The 21,609-nt window shown below is 36.3% G+C and overlaps 1 protein-coding gene across 1 annotated transcript in view; it reads right to left on the bottom strand.

Annotated features, from left to right (window-relative positions):
- LOC107742541 (mineralocorticoid receptor-like) overlaps positions 1-19,951 on the bottom strand; it is an 84,494-nt gene extending 64,543 nt beyond the window's left edge. Inside the window, exons 1-2 of the mRNA XM_016555554.1 lie at positions 19,541-19,951; positions 14,987-16,763 (exon numbers count right to left, since the gene is read on the bottom strand). Coding sequence (XP_016411040.1) covers positions 14,987-16,743 — 1,757 coding nt within the window. The 5' untranslated portion in view covers positions 16,744-16,763; positions 19,541-19,951. The remainder of the gene's footprint in view (positions 1-14,986; positions 16,764-19,540) is intronic.
- Positions 19,952-21,609: the final 1,658 nt, after the last annotated feature.

The following is a 21,609-nucleotide window of genomic DNA, read 5'->3' as shown; positions in this document are numbered from 1 at the left end:
CTGTACCACACAAGTTAGTTAGAGATGACTTAATCTGTGTCAGTATTGGTCGTCTAATCGTGTAAAATGTGATCCTTGTTTATACAGATGCACTCTCTAAAAAGTCATTCTAGAATGTTTTTTTTTTCCTTCCAAAATTCGAATGTAGCTGTAGCTTCGAATGAAGTCATCTGGTGAAAATTCCTGCATTTTTTCATAACTCAATATATTGTGCAGTAAAACAAAATATCGCAATAGTTATATATATTTAGTACAATTATCAAATCAATAGTTTAGTGAACTTAAAAATATGAATGCATCAAGTTGCCTTCGACTTTCAAATTTTCTCTAATACTTTTATTCACAAAGAATGCATTTAATTGATCAAAAATGACAGTAAAGTCATTTATAATGTTACAAAAAGTTTTCTATTTCAAATAAATTCTGTTCTTTTGAACTTTGTAGACATCAAAGAATCCTGAAAAATAAAATGTGTAATTTTCCACAGAAATATGAAGTAGCACAACTGCACTCAAAATTAATACTTTTTAAAATTGTAATAATATTTCACAATTTGTACTGTATTTTTTTATCAAATAAATGCATCCTTGATGAGCAGAATAGACATTGAGAAACATGAAAAAAATCTTACTGATCCCAAACATTTGACCAGTAGTGTTCAACAAACCAGTGCTGAATATTAGTTTTTGCTATGGTATAAAAATTGTTATTGATAATCATGTATTATAACTGGCAGTGGTAGCCCTAGTCAGGACAACTCAAAGTATATATTAAATAGCTATTTATGCTGCAAAGTGTCATGGAATTAAATAGCATGATTGAAAACAGATTATGCCGAATTTGTTGGTACCATAAATCTTACTTCACCATTGACTGAGGCTAAACTAAACTGCTCCCTCAGCTCTTTGTTTCTGCTTCCTACTCTCAGTTGCGAAAGGTTACTTTCACGGAGCCTTAAAAATCAACAATCTTTCAGTGGTATGAGTTTATTTTTTAAGGTTTCAAGGGTGTTATTCATCTCTTTGGAGCAATAAAAGAAATTTCCCTCTGGCTATCGATGATTGGTCTGCTGTGTAAATCAGATCATCGCATTTATATTGCCATCCTAATAAAAAAAGGATAACACACAATGTCATATAACAATCACTATCATATAGAGCACATAAAAAACACACTGTAGAGCTTGTGTATATGTTCCATCTCTGTTATACACCATCTCTGTTCCCATACTTACATGGTTGGCCAGTGCAAGATGCCCTGCAGGACACTAGAAGTAATGAAATGATTGCAGAGTGAAACTTCTAATAAATGTGTTTCCTCTTTTCTCAAGGACAGGCCAATTACCTTAAAGGGTTAGTTCACCCAAAAATGAAAATTAGCCCATAAATTACTCACCCTCAAGTCATTCTAGGTGTATATGACTTTCTTCTTTCAGACGAATCCAGTCGGAGTTATATGAAAAATTATCTTTGATCTTTCAAGCTGTTTAATGCCACTCAGCGGGTGTTGCATGCATCAGTCCAAAAGATATGGATATTTTTCTTACAAAAAGCATCGATTCCGCTACAGGAGGCCTTTGTTCACCCCCCGGAGCCGTGTGAGACACTTTTTTTATGGTTGGGTGCTTTTTATTTAACTTCTTTTGGACTGACGCATGCAACACCCGCTGAGTGCCATTAAACAACTTGAAATATCAAAGACAATTTTTAACATAACTACGACTGGATTCGTCTGAAAGAAGAAAGTCATATACACCTAGGATGACTTGAGGGTGAGTAATTTATGGGCTAATTTTCATTTTTGGGTGAACTAACCCTTTAATGGTCTACCATAATATCACTTCACCAGCATCATGCTGCAAACCACCCCAGTGAGGAGACAATTAAATGTAGCCATATTCCAAAATCTGGAGCCTATTACCGAGGTCATATTATGTCTCACTATTCACAGCAATACACGCACAAAAAAACATACATCTCATTTTATTTTGCTGCTATTTACTTAATCCTGTAATTTGTATATATAGTCTTCCAGTAAAAATAGCACATCATTCTTAAAACAAGATTATTCAAAATTATACAAGATTATACAAAATTATACATTTAGTTGCATATTTTATAAAATTAGTTTGAATAATTTTTATTAAATTGTTCTTGTGTGTAGCATGAATCTAACAAAATTTAGTGACGTTCATGCTTAAAACTGAAATTTAATTATTACATATCATTATTAAGTAATTAATTAAAGTATTATTTGTATTCATTATTAATTACTTTATTATTATTATTTAGATAAAATTTATATAATTCAGCTTATTTAAAATAATTTTCTTTTTCTGTAAAAACAAGGTTTTTGCTTCTCAGGTAAATTTATCCTGCTTGAAGTAAGATTACATATTTTGGTCACACTTTATATGAAGTGGCCTTAACTACTATGTACTTACATTGAAATTAATCATTTGATGCAATGTACTTATATGTTACATACACGTTTTGCATTGTACTTATATTTAAAAATAAAAATACCTGCATGTAATTACATCTGTAACTAATTTCTGTAATTACATTTATAATTACACTTTTGACCCATCCCTTACACCTTAACCCAACCTTAAACCTACCCATACCACCAAACCTGTCCCTAACCTTACCCGTATCCCAGCATTTTGCAATACAATATTAACACAATAAGTACTATGTGCTTATTTTTTGATGTAAGTACATAGTAGTTAAGGCCACCTAATATAAAGTGGGACCCATATTTTTACTGGAAAACAAGAAAAAAAAATATTGATTACGAAAAAAATTTTCTTTTTTTTTAATGATGTTACGAAGAGTTCATCAAATGCATGCATTGCTAACAAGACACAACCTTATTCTTGAGTTCTAGTGTACTTTAAAAACACTTTCTGTCCTGAAATTCATCACATCTGGAGCATAAAAAAATAAAGCTTACCAAGGTTTTTGGCACCACTAAACAGTTGTGACATCCATGGCTTGAAAACAACTGCACTGAAAGAGTTAACATTGTGAGAGAAGAGATCATGCCTAAACAGCACACCAACTGCAGCAACTATTATGTCTCAAGTGTGGCGTTAAGTGCTAAGGAGAATTTTTAAGGGCTCCCGAGGGACTTCAGACCCTCCCACGTGATTCCAACATGCCCTCATTTCCAGTGCAGATGATTCTCAGGGGGGATCGAGACTCTTCAGCGTGCTACAACCCTTGGGCGAAATCTGACTCCCTGATATCTAGTGAGTCAGCATTCGGGCAGGGAATGGCAAATTCCAAGACTTTTTTTTCCCGTGGCATCCTGTCACTACAACCACTAATAGCAGGTGGAGTACTCCTGATTATCTATGAAGCCCCTTCTCAGGCCTACGTGTCTTTGCCGATGGTTTGTGTTTTCCTGGCTCATTACAAAGGAAGTTAGTTAAAGTCATTAAAAACAGCCTCAGGTGCAAAAAATAGGCACTTGATTAGACTCAGCGTGTCTACTCTTAGCTCCCATGCTAGTAAGGTGACTTTCATTTCCTTTTTTACCTTTAGTCTTAATACTGCATCACATTTTATGATGCCATACCCGAGGAAGAGTTTTTCCTCTTAAGTAACACACAGGGTCCTAGATCCTGAGGCCTTGGCTGCTCCAACTCAAAAGTATAAATAGTGTCATTCACACACTTTGCTCTTTTGCCCAGTATAAAAATAAGATGCAGTTTTGTGTCCCACTGAAGATGCACTAATTGGATTTGTGCATGTCTAATACGACCACAAAGAGAAATCTAATAAACATTATAGCACTGCAGAGAAAACAAGAAGATACCGGTGGTGATCGTGTTTGTCTAGCTGAGGTTTGCGAGACAAATGTGATATTATCTGAACCTCTAACATGACAGTGCACAGCTGAGAGTCTGTTTGAGAATTAACCTGCAACTGAATCCCTGCGGTTTTGAAGTACTGTAATGTGTAAAAAAAACTGAATGAGATGCAATATCATACTGCTTCAATAGCTATGTTTTGTCATTATGAAATTTAGTTTATGAGAGAGCTGTGATGCACTGGTAGCAAGTTCATTTTTGCTGACTGATGGAAGTTTTCTAGGAAAGGTCCACAAGTTTTGTTTTTTAATTTTTATAGGCTAATTCAAAAAATAAAACATAAAAATCTGTCATTATTTACTCATGTTCCCTATATGACTGACTTTATTTTGTGTAAAACCCAAGGTGAATTAGAAGAATATCAGGCCACTTTTACAATACGTTCATGCTGTTTTTGTGGTTTTTATCATTAATTCACCTGCATTGTTTTGAAAAGAATAGCCAGGATATTCTTCTAAAAATTGTTTCATAGAAAAATAAGTAATACAGGTTTGAAACAACATGAGGATAAATGAGTAAATGATGACATACTTTGGCAAATTGTTAACACTCTTACATGGCCGTGTCCAGAATGTGTGTGTGTTCTCGTCTGAGTGATGCATGGAATCGTTAGACTTGTTTTATTTCTATTGTACATTAAAGATGGGTCCAACCCAACCATTCCCCCATGTTTACTGGCAAACGGACATGAAGAATGGTTTTAGCGCTCATAAACCACCCTGACACACATTCCAAAAACCTGGCGCATACTTTTTAAGTATCGGAATGGAGGAAGCACTTGAGGCATGTAAAACATGTCAATAACAACTTGGACAGAGTTCCTTCTACTTCTCAAAAGACTTTAGCTTTGCCAAACACGGCTTTGCAACAAAGTGCAGGCGAGTAGAACATCCTGGCTGTGGGAATACAAAAAGCATTATTCAGATGACTTGTGACATCAATAAAGTGGGTTAATGGGGAGGCTGGACACCGTGAATTCCTGTAAAAGCAGCACTTTTTGTCCCTAACCGCCCAATCGTTTAAAGTAGGCTGATGAACATTGGTGGGGATTTGACCCAACAATTACCCCATTGGCCTTTCTATTGCTTTACAGAACAAACGAGGAAATCTAGGTCATTACTGCAGCCTGGGCAGTAAAAACTTTCCTATTTATAACCAGTTGTAATTGTATGACACAGGCATTTCTGATGTAGTGCTGTCTATACCCATGCTCAAATGTAATATAAGTACATATATGAAATTTCCATATATGAAATATATTGTAATATGAACAAAAACATCTTAGAAAATTGGAACAATTTTATATATTAACATATACAGTATGTCTAGCCTATGTAAATACATTTTGGACATATAGTATATTCCATGTACATACAACATATCATTCTAAAACCGGTCAATACATGTTGATAATATATAATGAAATTACAAAAGATTATTACAAATGATTACAAAAACATATATACACATGCAGATTTTTTTGTGCTGTATATATGTTGTTTTAATAAAGTTGCATATATAAATAAAATATATATTGTTGACATTTATGGTTGCTACATATAATACCATATAAAAATTATCATATAGATATTAACATACACAAATTTTACTGTGGGGATTTTATATATGTTATAAACCTATACATCTACTCAGAGAATGCACATATGTAAAAAATTATATATCTGCTTATAGGTAACATGGCAATATCACTCTTGATATAGGACAATATGTCATATTACATTGCCATGTGGGTATGTTTTTTAAATATCAAATATTAAGCTGTGGAATATTCTGTCCTTATAGGCTTTTTTTAACAACTGAAGTATCTGCATGATAGATTAAAACATCTGGTATCTGAGTATCATATCAGATATGTGCTTCTTTGACACATCAAGCATGTATTAAAGGTATAGTTTACCCAGAAATGAATATTCTGTCAGCATTTACTCTCTGTCATGTTGTTCAAAACCTTTATGCATTTCTTTGTGTAACAAATAAAAAGTTTTTCCGATATATAAGTTAATACGATAAAAGTCAGTGTGAGTCAAAGTGTTGTTTTGAACTTCACTGACTTTCATTATATGAAAAAAAAAAAAAAATCAAATTATCTTCTTTCATGTCCTACAGAAGAAAGGCATACATGTCTAAAACTGCACAGTAGTGAATAAATTATGACAGGGTCAAATATGGTCACACTTTATTTTAAGGTCCGGTTCTCACTATTAACAAACCATTAACTGCGACTTTTGGCTCAACTCACTCCTAATGTGCTGCTTATTAATAGTTAGTAAGGTAGTTGTTAAGTTTAGGTATTGGGTAGGATTAGGGATGTAGAATATGGTCATGCAGAATAAGTATTAATAAACAGCCTATATGTTAATAATAGACTAATAAGCAACTAGTTAATAGTGAGAATTGGTCCCTATACTCAAGTGTTACCTGAAATATCCCTTTAAAAGCTTATTTGTATGTGTACAATAAGTATGAATGGTCCTAAATATTACTTTACTGTAACTTTACTGTAAATATTACAAATTCTCCATTTGATGATGTAGTCATAAGCAAAGGTATTACCAGCAAAGACTTTCCCTCCCTAACAGGTCAGGAGTTTTGAACTGCTGTGTATTGGCGTGCATGTTATTTTTATCACACACTGTGGTCTCTTTTTTTCCAGAGTTATTCTCCACTGCTCCTACTTTTCTTTATTCAAACAAGGGTTTTATATCTAGAACATTCTAATCTGCAAGGGCACAAGAGACTGGCTGCTTAATTTCCTTAAGACAAAACAAACCGCCACACGTCTCTTTCTCTCTGATTAGGCAAATACAAATCTCACATAAAAGACAGAGTGTCTGTCTCTATATTACTGATGACAGTAGAAACAAAGGCAGGCAGTAACCAGAATGTGAACTTAGCCGAGTACAATCTGGTGAAATGTGGGGGTTTGGCATACTCAGCCCCGGGCAGCCTCAAAGCTGTGTATCAGGTGTGCAGAAACAACACAACATAGCCACAGGCTCTGAATACACTCATGAGTATGAGGTTCAAAATACAGGTGGTAGTGTTCAAAACAATTGCCATAGACAGAAATCCCTATTGAGATGTTGAGGCATACTTTATACCATGTACAGTCATAACTAGATGTATGTGATTCATCTTCATTCATTCTCCATATTGATTTGTTTTAATTATTATCTGATTAATTTAAATACGATATTCCAAATTGCATGGAGGCCGTTTACTGCCTCAGAGTTAAAAAGAAAATTGTTTAAAATAAGAAATAAGTCATGCTGTGAAATATAATAGTGACATGTACAGTGATTTGTAATTGTTTGAAATAAAGTCGTAATCATGAGAAATAAATGTGCAATTCCTAGATATAGTTACATTATGAGAAATAAAGTCACAATTGTTTAAAATAAAAAATAAAGTCAAAGATGCAATTGTGATATATACTGTACAGTGGGTTTCAGTTGTGTGAAATAAAGTCGTAATCATGAAAGATAAATTTGCAATTGCGAGATTTAGTTACATTACAAAAAATAAAGTCACTATTGTATAAAACAAAATAAAGTCACACTGAAATATAAAGTTGCAATTGAGATACACATATACAGTGGGTTGCAATTGTGTGAAATAAAGTCATAATCCTGAGAAATAAATTCGTAATCACAAGATTTAGTTACATTACAAGAAATAAAGTACCAATTGTTTAAGATTCGAAAAAAGTCATATTGTTAAATATAAAGTTGCAATTTTGTGTGATGTACAGCAGGTTGTAGTTACGTGAAATAAAGTTGTAAACATGTTGTGTGAAATAAAGTCGTAATCATGAAAGATAAATTTGCAATTGCGAGATTTAGTTACATTACAAAAAATAAAGTCACTATTGTATAAAACAAAATAAAGTCACACTGAAATATAAAGTTGCAATTGAGATACACATATACAGTGGGTTGCAATTGTGTGAAATAAAGTCATAATCCTGAGAAATAAATTCGTAATCACAAGATTTAGTTACAAGAAATAAAGTAGCAATTGTTTAAGATTCGAAAAAAGTCATATTGTTAAATATAAAGTTGCAATTTTGTGTGATGTACAGTAGGTTGTAGTTACGTGAAATAAAGTTGTAAACATGATAAATAAATTAGTAATTTCGAGGTATGGTTACATTACGACAAATAAAGTCGTAACTGTTTAAAATAAGAAATAAAGTCACACTTTGCAATATAAAGTCATACTAAAATATAAAATTGCAACGAGTTGCAATGTGTGATATAAAGTCGTAATTGTGAGAAATAATTTCACGATTGCAAGATATAGTTACATTACAAGAAATTAACTAACAACTGCGAAATAAATTTGCAAGAGTGAGATATCAAGTCACATTGTGAGGTAAAGTCACAATTGGCAGATTGCAAGCTACAGTACGAGAAATAAAATTGCAATTGTGAGATATAAAGTTCCAGTTTCCTTACGGTTTCCTTACTGAAACAGGCTCTCTTAAAACTGTGCTTAATACCTGTATAGATTCACATGTTGCTGTTTTAACCCCACATACCATTTTTCTTTCCTGTAATAGAAGCCACTGAACTTCTTGCTGAGGTTTACTCTTGTATTTGAGGCTGCACTGCCGATGTGTACACTTGATATAGTGTCTTTTCTATAAAGTGCCATCTGACACCTTCCCGTGTCTTTTTACCTGCTGGTTCTGTGTGTCACTGGCTGTCTCCAGGGCATGCAATGTTTATTTGTGAACCCAGTGACTTATAGCTCAGTCACGTCAAAAAGGCTTTTCATTTTTATGGGCGCAACTCAAGACCCAACAAAGCCCAACGGAGCTTGTGTTTGTTTCCCACAAATGAGTTCAGAGGGAGGTGGGGGGGATCTAAGTTTGCTTTCTAGGTCACGTCTGATGCCACAGTGTTGACCATTTTGAAAGATTTATCAAGCATACTAAAGGTATGGTCGGCCTGTGTGACGAGTGTAGCAAAGTAAAATGCACTTACAAAGTATTCTTGCTCCTTGCTTCCCCCTTTTAATTGAGCTTGACCCACATTGTCAAGAGCTCAAGCTGAAAAAATATCATTCAAAGTCAAAGTGCTGTTTGATTAACGGCTTCCGAATATGTCAGCCAATCCGAACCACATGCCTGATTCACCTGGTTTCATCCACAAACTTAAGCCGCTTTTGACCGTGCTTAAGCTTATTTTCCACAACTTAAGCAACCTACAATTTGACATGAATGATCAAGTTACTCTTTTGTTTGTGCAGTCATGCACAACTAACAACAGAAAACAGCAGCGCTGTGACTCTCTGTGAGAAGTATCAGAGGTCACATGACCTGCCTATGCAGCGCTATTGATTCAAATGAATCAAAGAATGCATTCAAATAACACTCTGTTTGTGAAGTCTCAGTCTGCTTGCAACTCACTGCTTGAAAGAATTTGTTTGTATTCTCTACTGAATCCTTATGAGGAACAATCACGCTTATGAATTCGTATCTCAGATCATATTCTTACATTTTTGGAACTCACACACACATTACAGAACGGACTTAAATTGTCATGTTCAATACAATGGTCCATCTGCCTAGATGTCCGTAAAAAGTGTTTACACAGTCACTTATATAGTTCTTATATACTTATATACTTCTTACACTTAGGGTGATAGATACAAATGATTTACATCTTACTGTCAAAATTTTTTTTCAAGGGTTTGTTGTATTATTTTTTGTGTGGCTTGGCCACATGCTAGTAAATATGAGATCTTAATCAGTATGAAGGATTGGTACTTGTGTAATGTGGGTAGATATGCCAGGACTACCTTGAAAGAATCTGGCCCAGCGTCAACAAATACTGTTTGAGGAAGAAGTTCAAATGAGGACAGCCATGACAAACTCAGAATCCCAAGCATACTGTAGCTGCACTTTTAATAGAGTGCAAAGCATACTTGTGTGAGCTTGTGTGTGTGTTGGATTCAAGAGAATTTAACACCCTTCGCAATAGCCCAACTATTAGTTTGCTATTGGCAATCAAATTGAAGTAATTAGGCAACAAACTCATAATTTTCTACATGTCATCACACATCGTGATACACTATCATTATTTCGAAAAACAGAAGCAACAAGCCAAAAGCATTCAATATTCACAATCTGTTTGTACTAAATATTTTAAAGAACATCAGCCTTTGTGATTAATATTTCATTTGAAATGTAGTTGATGTATATCATAACAAACTGCCTGCAAACTTACTACTCTAAATCCGAACATTTTCTGCTTCATATTAATGCATCTGTGGACTGCATTTTTTTGGTACCTCTGGATTAATTATGTTTTATTCACCCACACTTAGGAGATTAGGCTACGTAGCACACTAGGTTAACCCTATACTGTAGCATGCTTAAAGAGATAGTTCTACCAAAAATAAAATGTTATTATTACTCATGTCAATCCAAACCTGTATGAATTTATTTCTTCTGTGGAACACAAAATAAAATTTTTTTGAAGAATGTTACAGTTACCACTGAATTCCATTGTATAAACATTTCTTGAAATATCATCTATTGTGTTCCTTGGAGGAATGAAGTCATACAGGTTTGGAACGACATGAGGGTGAGCAAAGGATCACAGAATTTTCATTTTTGGGTGAACTAACTCTTTAAAAAATTACTTTAAATCTTTTTTTTTTAAGTTAGGGAAGCGTTTAATAAGTGATGAACAGGTGGCTGAAGTGATTTCCTGGGAGTCACAGGAACACATAATTACTTCCTGCACAATTATGTTTTGTAAGGTTTGGGATTAAATTGACAGGTAGAATTTCAAAGCAATATTGATCTCTACAGATATTTGTTACTCCCAAATAAGCAATAAAATAGTTTCCATCTTGGTGCAGAACTTGGTGCAGAACCCAGAGGAAAGTCTCTCCATACTCCCCACACTTCTCACTTCCATTTCCCACTTCTTCCCATTTCTGCTTCCCGTCACAATTGAACAGAGGTGTTGCCCCTGTCTAGAGCCCATCATGCAGAGGGCCAGATTTTGTGAGGTTGGGATTTAATTGGTATATTAGTATCCAGCCACGTCCAAATTTATCAAATTTACACTGGCCATTAATTTTGTAGAAGAACATACAATTAAGAGCTCATTAGTGCTCTCACAGGGATATGCCCTTTCATCTGCTGGAGGAACATTAAGAGTTGGCCAAACTCCAGAGCAAAGACCTCTCTTCCTCCTGCACTGCTGCTTCCTTAACATGCCTCCTCTGGCATACTCAGTCCAGCCATATTGAATTCTGCTGTATAAAGAATATTTATTCCATATATTATTAAGACGTACATTCTTAAGACATGCTATAGGGTTTTACAGTTTTATCGTGCTCCTTCAGTTTAAAGTAGCCTATATTTCTTGACAATGTAGTGGACATCTATGTATTAATTCATTCTTTTTTTTATGACTATGCAATATTGTATAAGGTCTGTGCTTCAGCCTAATTTCAGCTTGTCTGCAGCTGGAAATAATATGTCATACAAAACTGCACGCATAAAATTCTGCACTCAACATCTAATAAATCAGCAAAACATATCCTAAATAAGCTAGCGCAAGTTTTGTAGAGTAATAATAATATACTACTAATAAATGATAAATACAGTGATTTATATTTGTGAGTGTCCTATGTGAATGGCTGTCTCATTCTGTTCTGCTGCTCTGGGTAAGTGCAGTTTGAAATTCAGTGAAAATGTCATTGCTAGTGGTGCGACCTGCTGCCCTTTGCTATGCTGCATCACTCAATTGCATAATTTTGGTTAAAGGGGATTTCCATTCCTCTCGGTTAATACTCACTGTCAATCTTCCTTATTGTATTCAAACAACAAATGGCTTATTCTTTCACTTAGCATTTCAATCAAATGCATTCTACTGGTTACCAGGCATAACTAAATTGTAAAAAAAATGCTTTTCACTTTTCACTAATTCTGTCATTTCTACTTGATTTGACGAGATGCCACAGTTTCAACTATATTCTTTATCAATAATTACATTCAGAGTGGTTCAAAAAGTTGTAACGGACACATCACTGCAGGTTGCCTTTTTGGCAGCACTTCTTCATCAGTGTATGAAAGAGAAAAACAAAGGCAAGAAGAGATTTGCCTCACACTACCATGCACAGCTTGAAGGCACCAAACATTTTTTCTCTCCCCACCCCCACTTTACTGCCTGTGTCATTTTCTCACTCGCTTTTCTCTTTCTGACTTTTTTCTGAGTTATAACATGTAATTGATTCAATAATGGCTTATAGTTAATGCTGATATCAAAGATCTGTGTGTGCCAAAGGACTCCTATGACGAACCTAATGACTTATGAAGGAGGCAACATAAAAAAGAAACACTAGAGAAAGACAGAGAAAACAAAAGAAATGAGTGGAAACATACAGTGATATTGACTGACCAGGTGTAGTGTGTGATGTTGAGGGCCAGCTGGGGCCGACGTGGCAGTGAGCCATCCCACCTCTGACTGTCATCTACTCTGACATTCTGGCTAAGCTGGATCTCATTAGGATGAGGGTGACTTTGAACCTGTCAGCAGCGATGTGTCTCCCACTATATAGGTTGCCTTCAAAGTAAACTGCTGTATCATTGTAACATTCATAGCTTGTTATCTATATTTGTAGTCCTTTTTACTCTTACCTGACTGACATCCCCCCCAGAACCTGAATATTAACCTTTCAGTTACAAATGGAAAAAGAAAGTTTTAGATCAGTCCCTCTCCCACCGCCTTCCGCTTCTGTCACTCAGTCATGGTTTGCTCAGTGTGGTAGTTATTTTTTTCAAACTTGGTGACAGCATTGAACCATTGAGAAAGAGAGAGAGCGGAAGATAGCGAGAACATCAGAAATTTGCTGTGCCCAAAGGCAAATTATTATGAGTGTCAAGGCTCTGGGTAAAAATAAAAATGAATTTCTCTTGATCATAGATACCCCTTGTCAACTTGTTTACATGATTGTGTATAGGCCACGGTTAAAAGTTTGGGATCAATTTTTTTTTTAATGAATACCTTATTTAGCGTGGATGCATTAAATTGATCAAAAGTGACAGTAAAGACAATTATAAAGTTACAAACAGAAGATTTCTATTTCAAATAAATGTTGTTTTTGAACTTATCACTGCATCGTGGTTTCTACAAAAACATTGATAGTGAAATGTTTCTGAAACACCAAATCAGCTTTGCATCACAGGAATACATTTTAAAATATACTGAAATAGAAAACAGTTATTTCACAATATTACTGCTTTTACTGTATTTTTGATCAAATAAATGCAGCTATTTAAAAATCTAACTGACCTCCAACATTTGAAAGGCAAGAAAAAATACTTCTACAGCATTTATTAATCTTGGTTAATATTAACATTTACATTTCAAGTTGTATGAATAAAAAATTGTAAATTATGTATTATGAACAATTAAAAATTAACAATAATAAATATACTACGTAAAACTATCTTATGTAAAAATAGTACATTTTTAAATTAACATTAAGCTAGATTTTTAAAAATGCTGTTAAAAATAACTTTTTAGTTCATAATTGAACCTTAAATAAATCCTTTTAAGGAAAAAGTATTTGAATAGGATGCCTGCTTGACCACATTCCCTGTAACCTCTTATCCAAAAAGAACACACACATTAACAATTAAATAGCAGTATGCAATGTAAATCATAAACTTAAATAATTCACTGTAGCCTAGTAGCCAGTCAGAAGGGACTGCTTCATAATAGATGGTGCTACAGTGGTGGGCTCAGCTTGAATCCACACTCTTAAGTAAACAGACTTTTTTTTTTTTTCAAAGGTCTGCTTAAATGAAATATACAAGGTAGACTCACTATAACTCTTTAGCCAAAAAATACATGACAAAGCTACAAACCTAGAGACAACTGACATATTTACACTCTCTCGTTAGCCAACTTAGCGTTACATATTTCCTGATATCATTAGAGTGGTAAAAAAGACACTCTATTTTGAATGAGTGCTTGGCTGACTGTTTCAGAGGACATCTGGGATGGGGTGAAAATCATTAGCTATACAGCTAGAGCTCGGCTAGCTGTAATTGCCTTGTCTCAGAATAGCATCAAATGAACACATTCTGAAAAGGGGGTTCAATGTATCACTCAGTTAACTCTGCAAACATCTGACTCTTATAAAAGTTTTGACTGTCAGATGGGATATGCTTTATAGAACTGTTTAGGGCTTCCTGCACTTTGCAAGCTTGTTAAAGAATTATGCAACCGTATAATTTAAAGTCTGGTAAGCAAACATTTATGACTTCAGTAACTGGTGAGGATTTCCTAAGGCCCACTGCAGTTGATTCAGTGTTCACATGGCAGTGGCTAAAGTGGACAAGGTCGCAAAAAAAGTTGCGTCCTCATGTTAATTCTACACTGAAGCACTGGGTTAAAAATAATCACTTTCTTGTCTCAAATGATTAATTAAGCAACTTGCTGTCTTCTTCGATCTCTCCCATTGTTTGTTTAAAAGCCTTTCATAAAAACTGCTTGTTTATCATTGTTTCGGAGAGAAAGGTACTTGACCTACCATTAATTATGTATGACGCTGGTGCATAATGACTGGACTCAATAACAAGATGTATTTCATTGCACAAGATCTTCTGATAACAACACAACAAGTTGTTTATGTTCACAGACCCAGACAACGTTCTGATAAGAAGGAAACTTTGCTTCCCTCCTATAGTGGAGCTTAGTAGAGTGAGAATGCCCTACAGTGTTGGGTTGAGATCATATGCTGGTCAACTTCAATTTTAAGTGTAGATTTAATGTACCACAAAAGCGGTAAGTCCTTCCCATTAGGGTGGAGAGGATGTTTCGAAGGCAAGCCATTTGTCTGTCAGTTAATCATATTGAATGGGAGCTTCCAGACAAATACAATTGATTTAGCCTAATTTTAGCGAATTGTCTCCATAGCGTTTGTAACATTTGTTTAATTCTCACATGGTTTCATAGGTTTTTTTTCCCCTTCTCTTTTGAGAATAGGATTAATCTAATGTTTGAGTATAAAACAACACTACAACACATTAATAAAAACTCCCTGCGTGTGTCTTACCTTTCCAAGTTTTCTGTAAGGCAGACAGAGCCTGGATAGCCATCCCCTCTGGCAGAGAGAGGCCCCTGTGACAGGCCTGGGCGAGTTTTCCACGTCTCCATTAATCCAGTAACTGGAGAAATTAGATTCAACAAGGGGTTCGTCTGGTCCCTCAGATTGTGGCGTGAAAACGACATTGTTCCTTGCGCTCCGATCTGGTAATGAAATGAATGTCCACCTGAATTAACGCCAACAATAGCTGGCGTGGGCACATTATTATTCTCTTGGTAATAGCCGCCATCATTGGTTTCCTGTTTAATCCCCTTAGGCAGGCCATTGTTAGGAAACACACCAGGTTCATAGTTGCCATTCAGAGACGAAACAGGAGGTCCCAAGATCCCAGAAAGACTATATTCGTCAATATTATCCCTCAAAGACAAGTATGTGGTCTCTGTAGAAGGAAAGCAGCCTAGAGAGTGCTGCGGCTCTACAAACTGGAGGTTCGAACAAGTCGCCTCTCTGTTCGGCTCTGTTTTAATGTGAGTTATGAAAGGAGAATGTGGCATGGCGCTCTTGCTGCTGCCTAGGCACATACTCCTGTAATCAGTGCCAGGTTCGTTTTTGATATATTTGGCCACTCCCATAGCATCCAAGCCGATGTTAAATATTTCCCCATCCACATTTTCTACCTTCGGGAACTCGAATGCCTTGAAGTCGTGCTCTCGGCTCTCAGGGCTGTTGACATCATTTTGAACTAGGCCCAATCCACTGGGAGGGCTAGAGACCGAGAAGCCCCTGGATGAGTTCCTGGGACTGGACATGGTCATGCTGCCAACGGTGGGTGGACTGGAGATGGAAGGTCTAATGTTACAGGTATGGCCTCCATTTGTTGTTGGGCTTGAGACGGATGATCTCATGTTGGTGTTACAGGAAAGCGGTGAGCTCACACTACCTATGCTATGAGGGCTGGAAACTGGAGACTTCATAACACTGAGCGGACTGGCCAATGGAGGTGACCCCACCATGCTGGACTTTACAGGGCTACAGGTGTTGGGACTGGTGTGTTGACCTTGGGTCAAGTTTTTGCGGGCAGAAGCCAGCGTCGGACAATCAGAGTCAAAGAAGGTGGGGCTGGTAGTGGATGACACCATGTTGTGTCCGGTAGGACTAGACATGGGTCCAGACCCATCAGTGCTGCACGAAAGAGCAGTGGCCAGTGCAGAGGGCACTGAGGCAGAGACCACACCGCACTCCTGAGGGCCACCATTGGGTAGCTGGGCCCCAGGTGGGAATGAAGCTGGGGGAGCTTTCATCTTTGGACTCCCAGTCATTTTGGACTGTCTGTCTTCAATTGCTCTCCCACAAAGAGGATACAGTTTCTCCGGGTTACCCTGCCCTCCTGCAGTACCCTGTTGGGCAAAGCTAAAGTCTGCCTCCCTGGCAGCATTCATGTACAAGCCCATAGACTCAGCAACTGTTTTTGAGAGCTCCTTTGAGTCTGTTTCTGACTTGCGGTTGTGGAAGGAGTTGTTGAAGGAGGGAAAAGGTTGATTCTGGTTAACTCTAAGCATTGTTGTCTCTGTAGTTTTAAAGTTGTTGTCCTTGCAGGCAGACGGCACGTTAGGGGCATTGCTCGAGTTAACAATATCCATGAGCACGTCGCTGTTTTTCAAATTCTCTTCGGCAGAACAGCAATACTCCATGGTGCTCGGCATCTGTGCCCATTTGCTTTCTGCATTTGCCCCTTCGCAGAAACTTTGGTATCTTTTAGTCTCCATACCTGGATCATTTGATAAACCTAATGGACCAATAAATTAGAGACATTTAGACTTTACAGACAAAATAGCAATATTTTGATTAGTACAAAGAAATTTCATTACTCTGACTGTCAAACCAAAGTGCACACATAATTATTATTCATTACTGGTTTAATGTGTCTATTTTTTGGAAAATTCATTACAGATATACTGTTTTCAGTTTTGTTATTACAAAGAAATGTATCATTTATTTATAAGTTTAATTGGGCTTTAAAACATCTTACCACAAATTTGTATATATTATTTTTTGCATTAAATACAGATATTATTTTGTTTGTTTTTTTATAACCAATTTCTATCCTCAGATTTAAATGGGATGCTAATTAACTGGTATTGCAAATGCCGTCTTCTTTAAAAATGTGGGGGCCACCCCTCTCTGTCAGACCACTGTGCATCCCCATCTTCTCCTGCTGAGATGTTTGGATGTGACCAATTACATCTTTCCCACGTTTTACTATGTTTTTACCAGCATGATATGTGAATCCACTATAAATTAGCAAATTTGTAAATTAACTGTGAAAGTCTTTGCTTTGAGCAGTGCTGGATCTTGGCACTGCCTCTGCAGACATCAGGAGCAGTGCTCCACATTCAAGGTAGTTTTCATGGAATTCACTGGCCCTCTCATTGAATATGAATTGTGACCTAGCAGGTAACTTTTTTCCAAGCAAATCCCTGTGCTTTACTTTGCCGCACACTCTAACTTCAGCTGCTATGTGTATTTACCATAAAAAGTCCTTTACCTGCTAAAAGACAAAAATGTAGGAGGGATGGTAATAGGTTAAGTTCATAAAAATGTGCCTCTGCTCCTCATATACTGTACATCCAAGGACATACAGTTCTATTATGTTCACAGTGTTAATGACACTGTACTGTCAGGCAGTCTCATTACTGGTGATAATCTTCACCATGTATTTATTATAGTGTATAATAGAATGTGTCAATTCTTTGTTCTTTAATCCTTTGTTTATGGATTATTATTATTAGCAGTAGTATTTTATATTTCTAGAAAAGTAGAAGGGTATAAAATTATTTATCTACTGTACATTATCTTTGAACATATGTTTATCTAACAAAAGTGAATCCTTCTGTCCTTCAGATGGCAACGATACAATGCAAGGACTCATTTTAGCCGTGTTACATTTAGTTATGTTAAAATGACAAATGTGTGCACCTCCTGAAATTCCAAATGCCCCATAAGTAATTAATCTTGGTGCTGGCAGCCTAAACAGGCTTCCAAAAAAAACAAAAAACTGTGGACTGAGACTTACAAAGCAGAGACAGCGTCAATGCAAAAAGAACTGGTTTAAATCTGTAAACGGTGCAGGATTTAATGCATTGTGCATTTGTTTATTTTCACGTATGTAATGTGTTTTTTTTTTTAATGGCTTGGGGAAAAATAAAGTTAATTTCCCACACTGTTGACAGCACCAATAGGAGAAAGCAAACCGACCACACACACGAGCATTAGGGGGGGGACTGAAGACGCAATAGAACCGCTGTGAGTTTAAACTGTCAGTCATGTACAATACATATACAGACTTCTTTCACCATCTATACTAAGACGAGAACTGAGTAGTTCTTCTGTAGCAACATATAGCTCATTAGGCATCGCACTTTTAAAAGCAAAGTCATATGGTGATGACAGTGCTGCTTTAAACGTTTGACGTAGGTCGTTGTTTTTGTTTGGTCTTTTTTTTCTCCCTATCGTCTTCTTCCCACGATACCGTACTTTAGCATGCAACCGTTGGACAGAAGCAGACACACTGTCGCCAAGTTTATCACGCCACTCAGATTGGTCCCGTCGCTCTGTCAGTCTTTTATTTATAAGCTTTGTAGCCACAATATTTCTGCGACATTCTTTAAAACGTCTTAATTACGAACTTGCTCTTTGCATAGTCTGTAAAAACTTAAGTCAACTTTACGTATAGGTTCGGATGCGTGCACAGCGACCTCCAGAATGATGAATGTGACGCAGTTGTTTCTTCTGCAAAAGAGCCCCTGTTTAAATATCGTTGTGATGCACTTTATTCATCACATGACGTCACGTGAAGCAAGTAGGCTATGCTTAAATATGTGGAATAAATATGCGGGAGGTTTTCATGCATTTTCACAATAATAAATCTTATTCGCCAGTGTTCGTACTGTATGTGAACATCACTCGTAATTATTGAGTCCCATATGGCTGAATAAACTTCAGTTGCACTCAACTTTAGATGCACCGACTTCTAGCACACGTACAGTAAATAAGACAGGGTGATGTTAACGTTACGCGAAATAATAAAGCTTATATCCCGTGAAGAACTTATAACGAGATCGCGCTAAGCTTTGATATAACTATTTAAAACATGATGTAGGCTAAATTTGATGGAAGGCGTTAGCAATAGCTATGTGTTAAACAGTATTCATTTACATAAATCCTGACTGCTGCCAGGATTTAGTTAGTTTAGCCGAGAAAACGTCAAAACATGTTACAATGTTATGCAAAGGACGTTACTAAAGGATACATTATTGATTGAATTATTATATGCGGTTGTAATTGATATTGTTGATGTTGTTTTCTGTTTTTTTCTTTTCATTGCTTTAAAGTGCATGCACTTCATGCACAGCGCAGGGGTCCTGTCAAGTGAAACATCGCTTGTCACAAATTTGCAAGTTTTAGACAAGTTTTCAACGCTCTGCATTTGCAACACCTTCATACACAGAGGACGGCTCTGTTCTCCGGCGATATAATGATGATACTAATATTAAGACATCTTACCGTAATTACGACATCCAATTGTGACAGTTATCTCTACTGCTGGTCACTAGTAATCCAATGCACAGAACGGAGAGAATGACACCAAACAGTGGCGTTAAGTTATGTTTAGAAGTATTCCCAGTGTTGCGACTGCTTGCATGTACTAGTTTCAGTTGTGACAGCTGAACGCACCGCACACTGCCGCGCGCATGACGCGAGATCCTTAACGACAGCGCATTACGCGTACAGCGGTCATCAGCGACTTCACCGAGACGTCCTGTCGTTTGTTTTCTGTTTACGTGCACGTTGCTACTAGATTGTTGAAGGCGCCCAACTGAAGACTAATACAAACAGCAGAGGAATCAGACAGACTTGCGTAGCGACGTCACTGTGTGCACATGGACCCTCCTACTGCAATGAGAGCTCGGGTGGGAGGGGGCGATGGGTGCGCTCAGGTATATACGGCTCTCCATCCAGAAGTAGGGCAAGGTAGTTTGATTACGCAGGCGCTAACCTGTGCATCTAGGACAAATGGATGTTCATACATTTAAGTGCGTGACCTTACTTGTTAAATGTTACTCGGTGGTATATAAAACTAGATCGGTTAATCAGGATTTAGTTTTATTAAACCATGCACTGTGCAATCACAAACCTATGAAAAAAATCATGATGCAGAATAATAAAAAAGTGTAGGCTGGAAATGCAACTATAAATGTTGTCATCTGCACAAACGGAGCACTGAGCAATGAGTCAGGACTGGACTGATTACGCATTAAATGACAAATTGATTGAAGTATAAGCAAAAAAAAAAAAGATGTTTTGGTCCCCAGCCCCAGTCATTTCATCCTTAAGTGGTCTCTTAAAGTTGTGTGATTACCTGAATTCTAAAGTAAGATAAACAAAAAGATAGGTGTATTATTTTAGTATCTTTTCAGGCAAGTTGGATCTTATGATCTTGAATGTAGTTAAAAGCTATTGGATAAAGCAGTTGTGAATGTCCTTTGGAAGTGGTTTGTGTGAATTTTTGGCTTGAGATGATCATGACCATCGAAACTGCTTCATGTGCTGTCACTAACTTTTAAAATAGGTCTATGAATATATCTTTGCTAATTAAGGATGACATATAAAATAATTTTTATAGGTCATGCCCATGTCATTGCTATCAAACATTGCTTTGATATAAAGGCTCCTTTTGAAAAAAAAAAAACTGGTACAGTACCACAAGGTGGTGCAAGTTTTGTGATTTTGTTGGAGTTTGTTGATATGGAAATGGCCTTTAATAACCCTGTGCTTATGTAATGTTGATGTATATACAGTAATGTACAGTTAAATAGGGGAAGATGGGGGAAGAAGCCCCAGTATATAACAATGTCCATATACTGATAAACTGTAATACATTTACATATAAATTTAACATGTTGAGGATCATTATGCATCACCCAACAGCTATTATGCATGGGAATCAAATGGAAACAATAAGCATAGGGCTAAATGACCCCCTACCTGGTCAATAAACCCCCAGGGGCATCTGACCTTTACAGAACATTTTATCTAAAGGCCAAATGAATTCTAATAATTTTATTTTCGGGAAAAAATGGCATTAACTAAACTGGTAAAATTGTGCATCTTGGCAATGTAATTTGAATCAATTTACTGAAATGCAATGTTTCATAATGACAAAGTACAGAAGCATAGTTACTGAGAGAGGTATCTGAAAGGCAATTACATTCAACACTTTTTTAACCTGAAAACATGTCACAATAAAGCAACAGTTACAAAGCCGTTAGACTGAATTATTCAGTTTTAGGTTGTGATGACTTAACGAAGATTACAGTAGTGTTCTTAGACTGTGGAATTATCAAATATAATAACAACTAAACTAACAATGAATTCCAAAACACACGTGGCTATCTAAATCTACTTGGCTATCTAAATGGGGACATTCCATAGATTTCTTCTGTTTTTATACTGAGCTAATTACTATAACATATAACCCTAATTTTTATTTCCTTTATTTTTATATATTGTTTTTACAAACGAAAATGTCCCCAAAATGAGTTTTCTTTTCTCACACACACACACACACACAC

Source organism: Sinocyclocheilus rhinocerous, unplaced genomic scaffold, assembly GCF_001515625.1.
Source record: "Sinocyclocheilus rhinocerous isolate Xijiao unplaced genomic scaffold, SAMN03320098_v1.1 scaffold1158, whole genome shotgun sequence".
Taxonomy (NCBI): domain Eukaryota; kingdom Metazoa; phylum Chordata; class Actinopteri; order Cypriniformes; family Cyprinidae; genus Sinocyclocheilus; species Sinocyclocheilus rhinocerous.
This window is presented reverse-complemented; position numbering and strand designations above follow the sequence as displayed.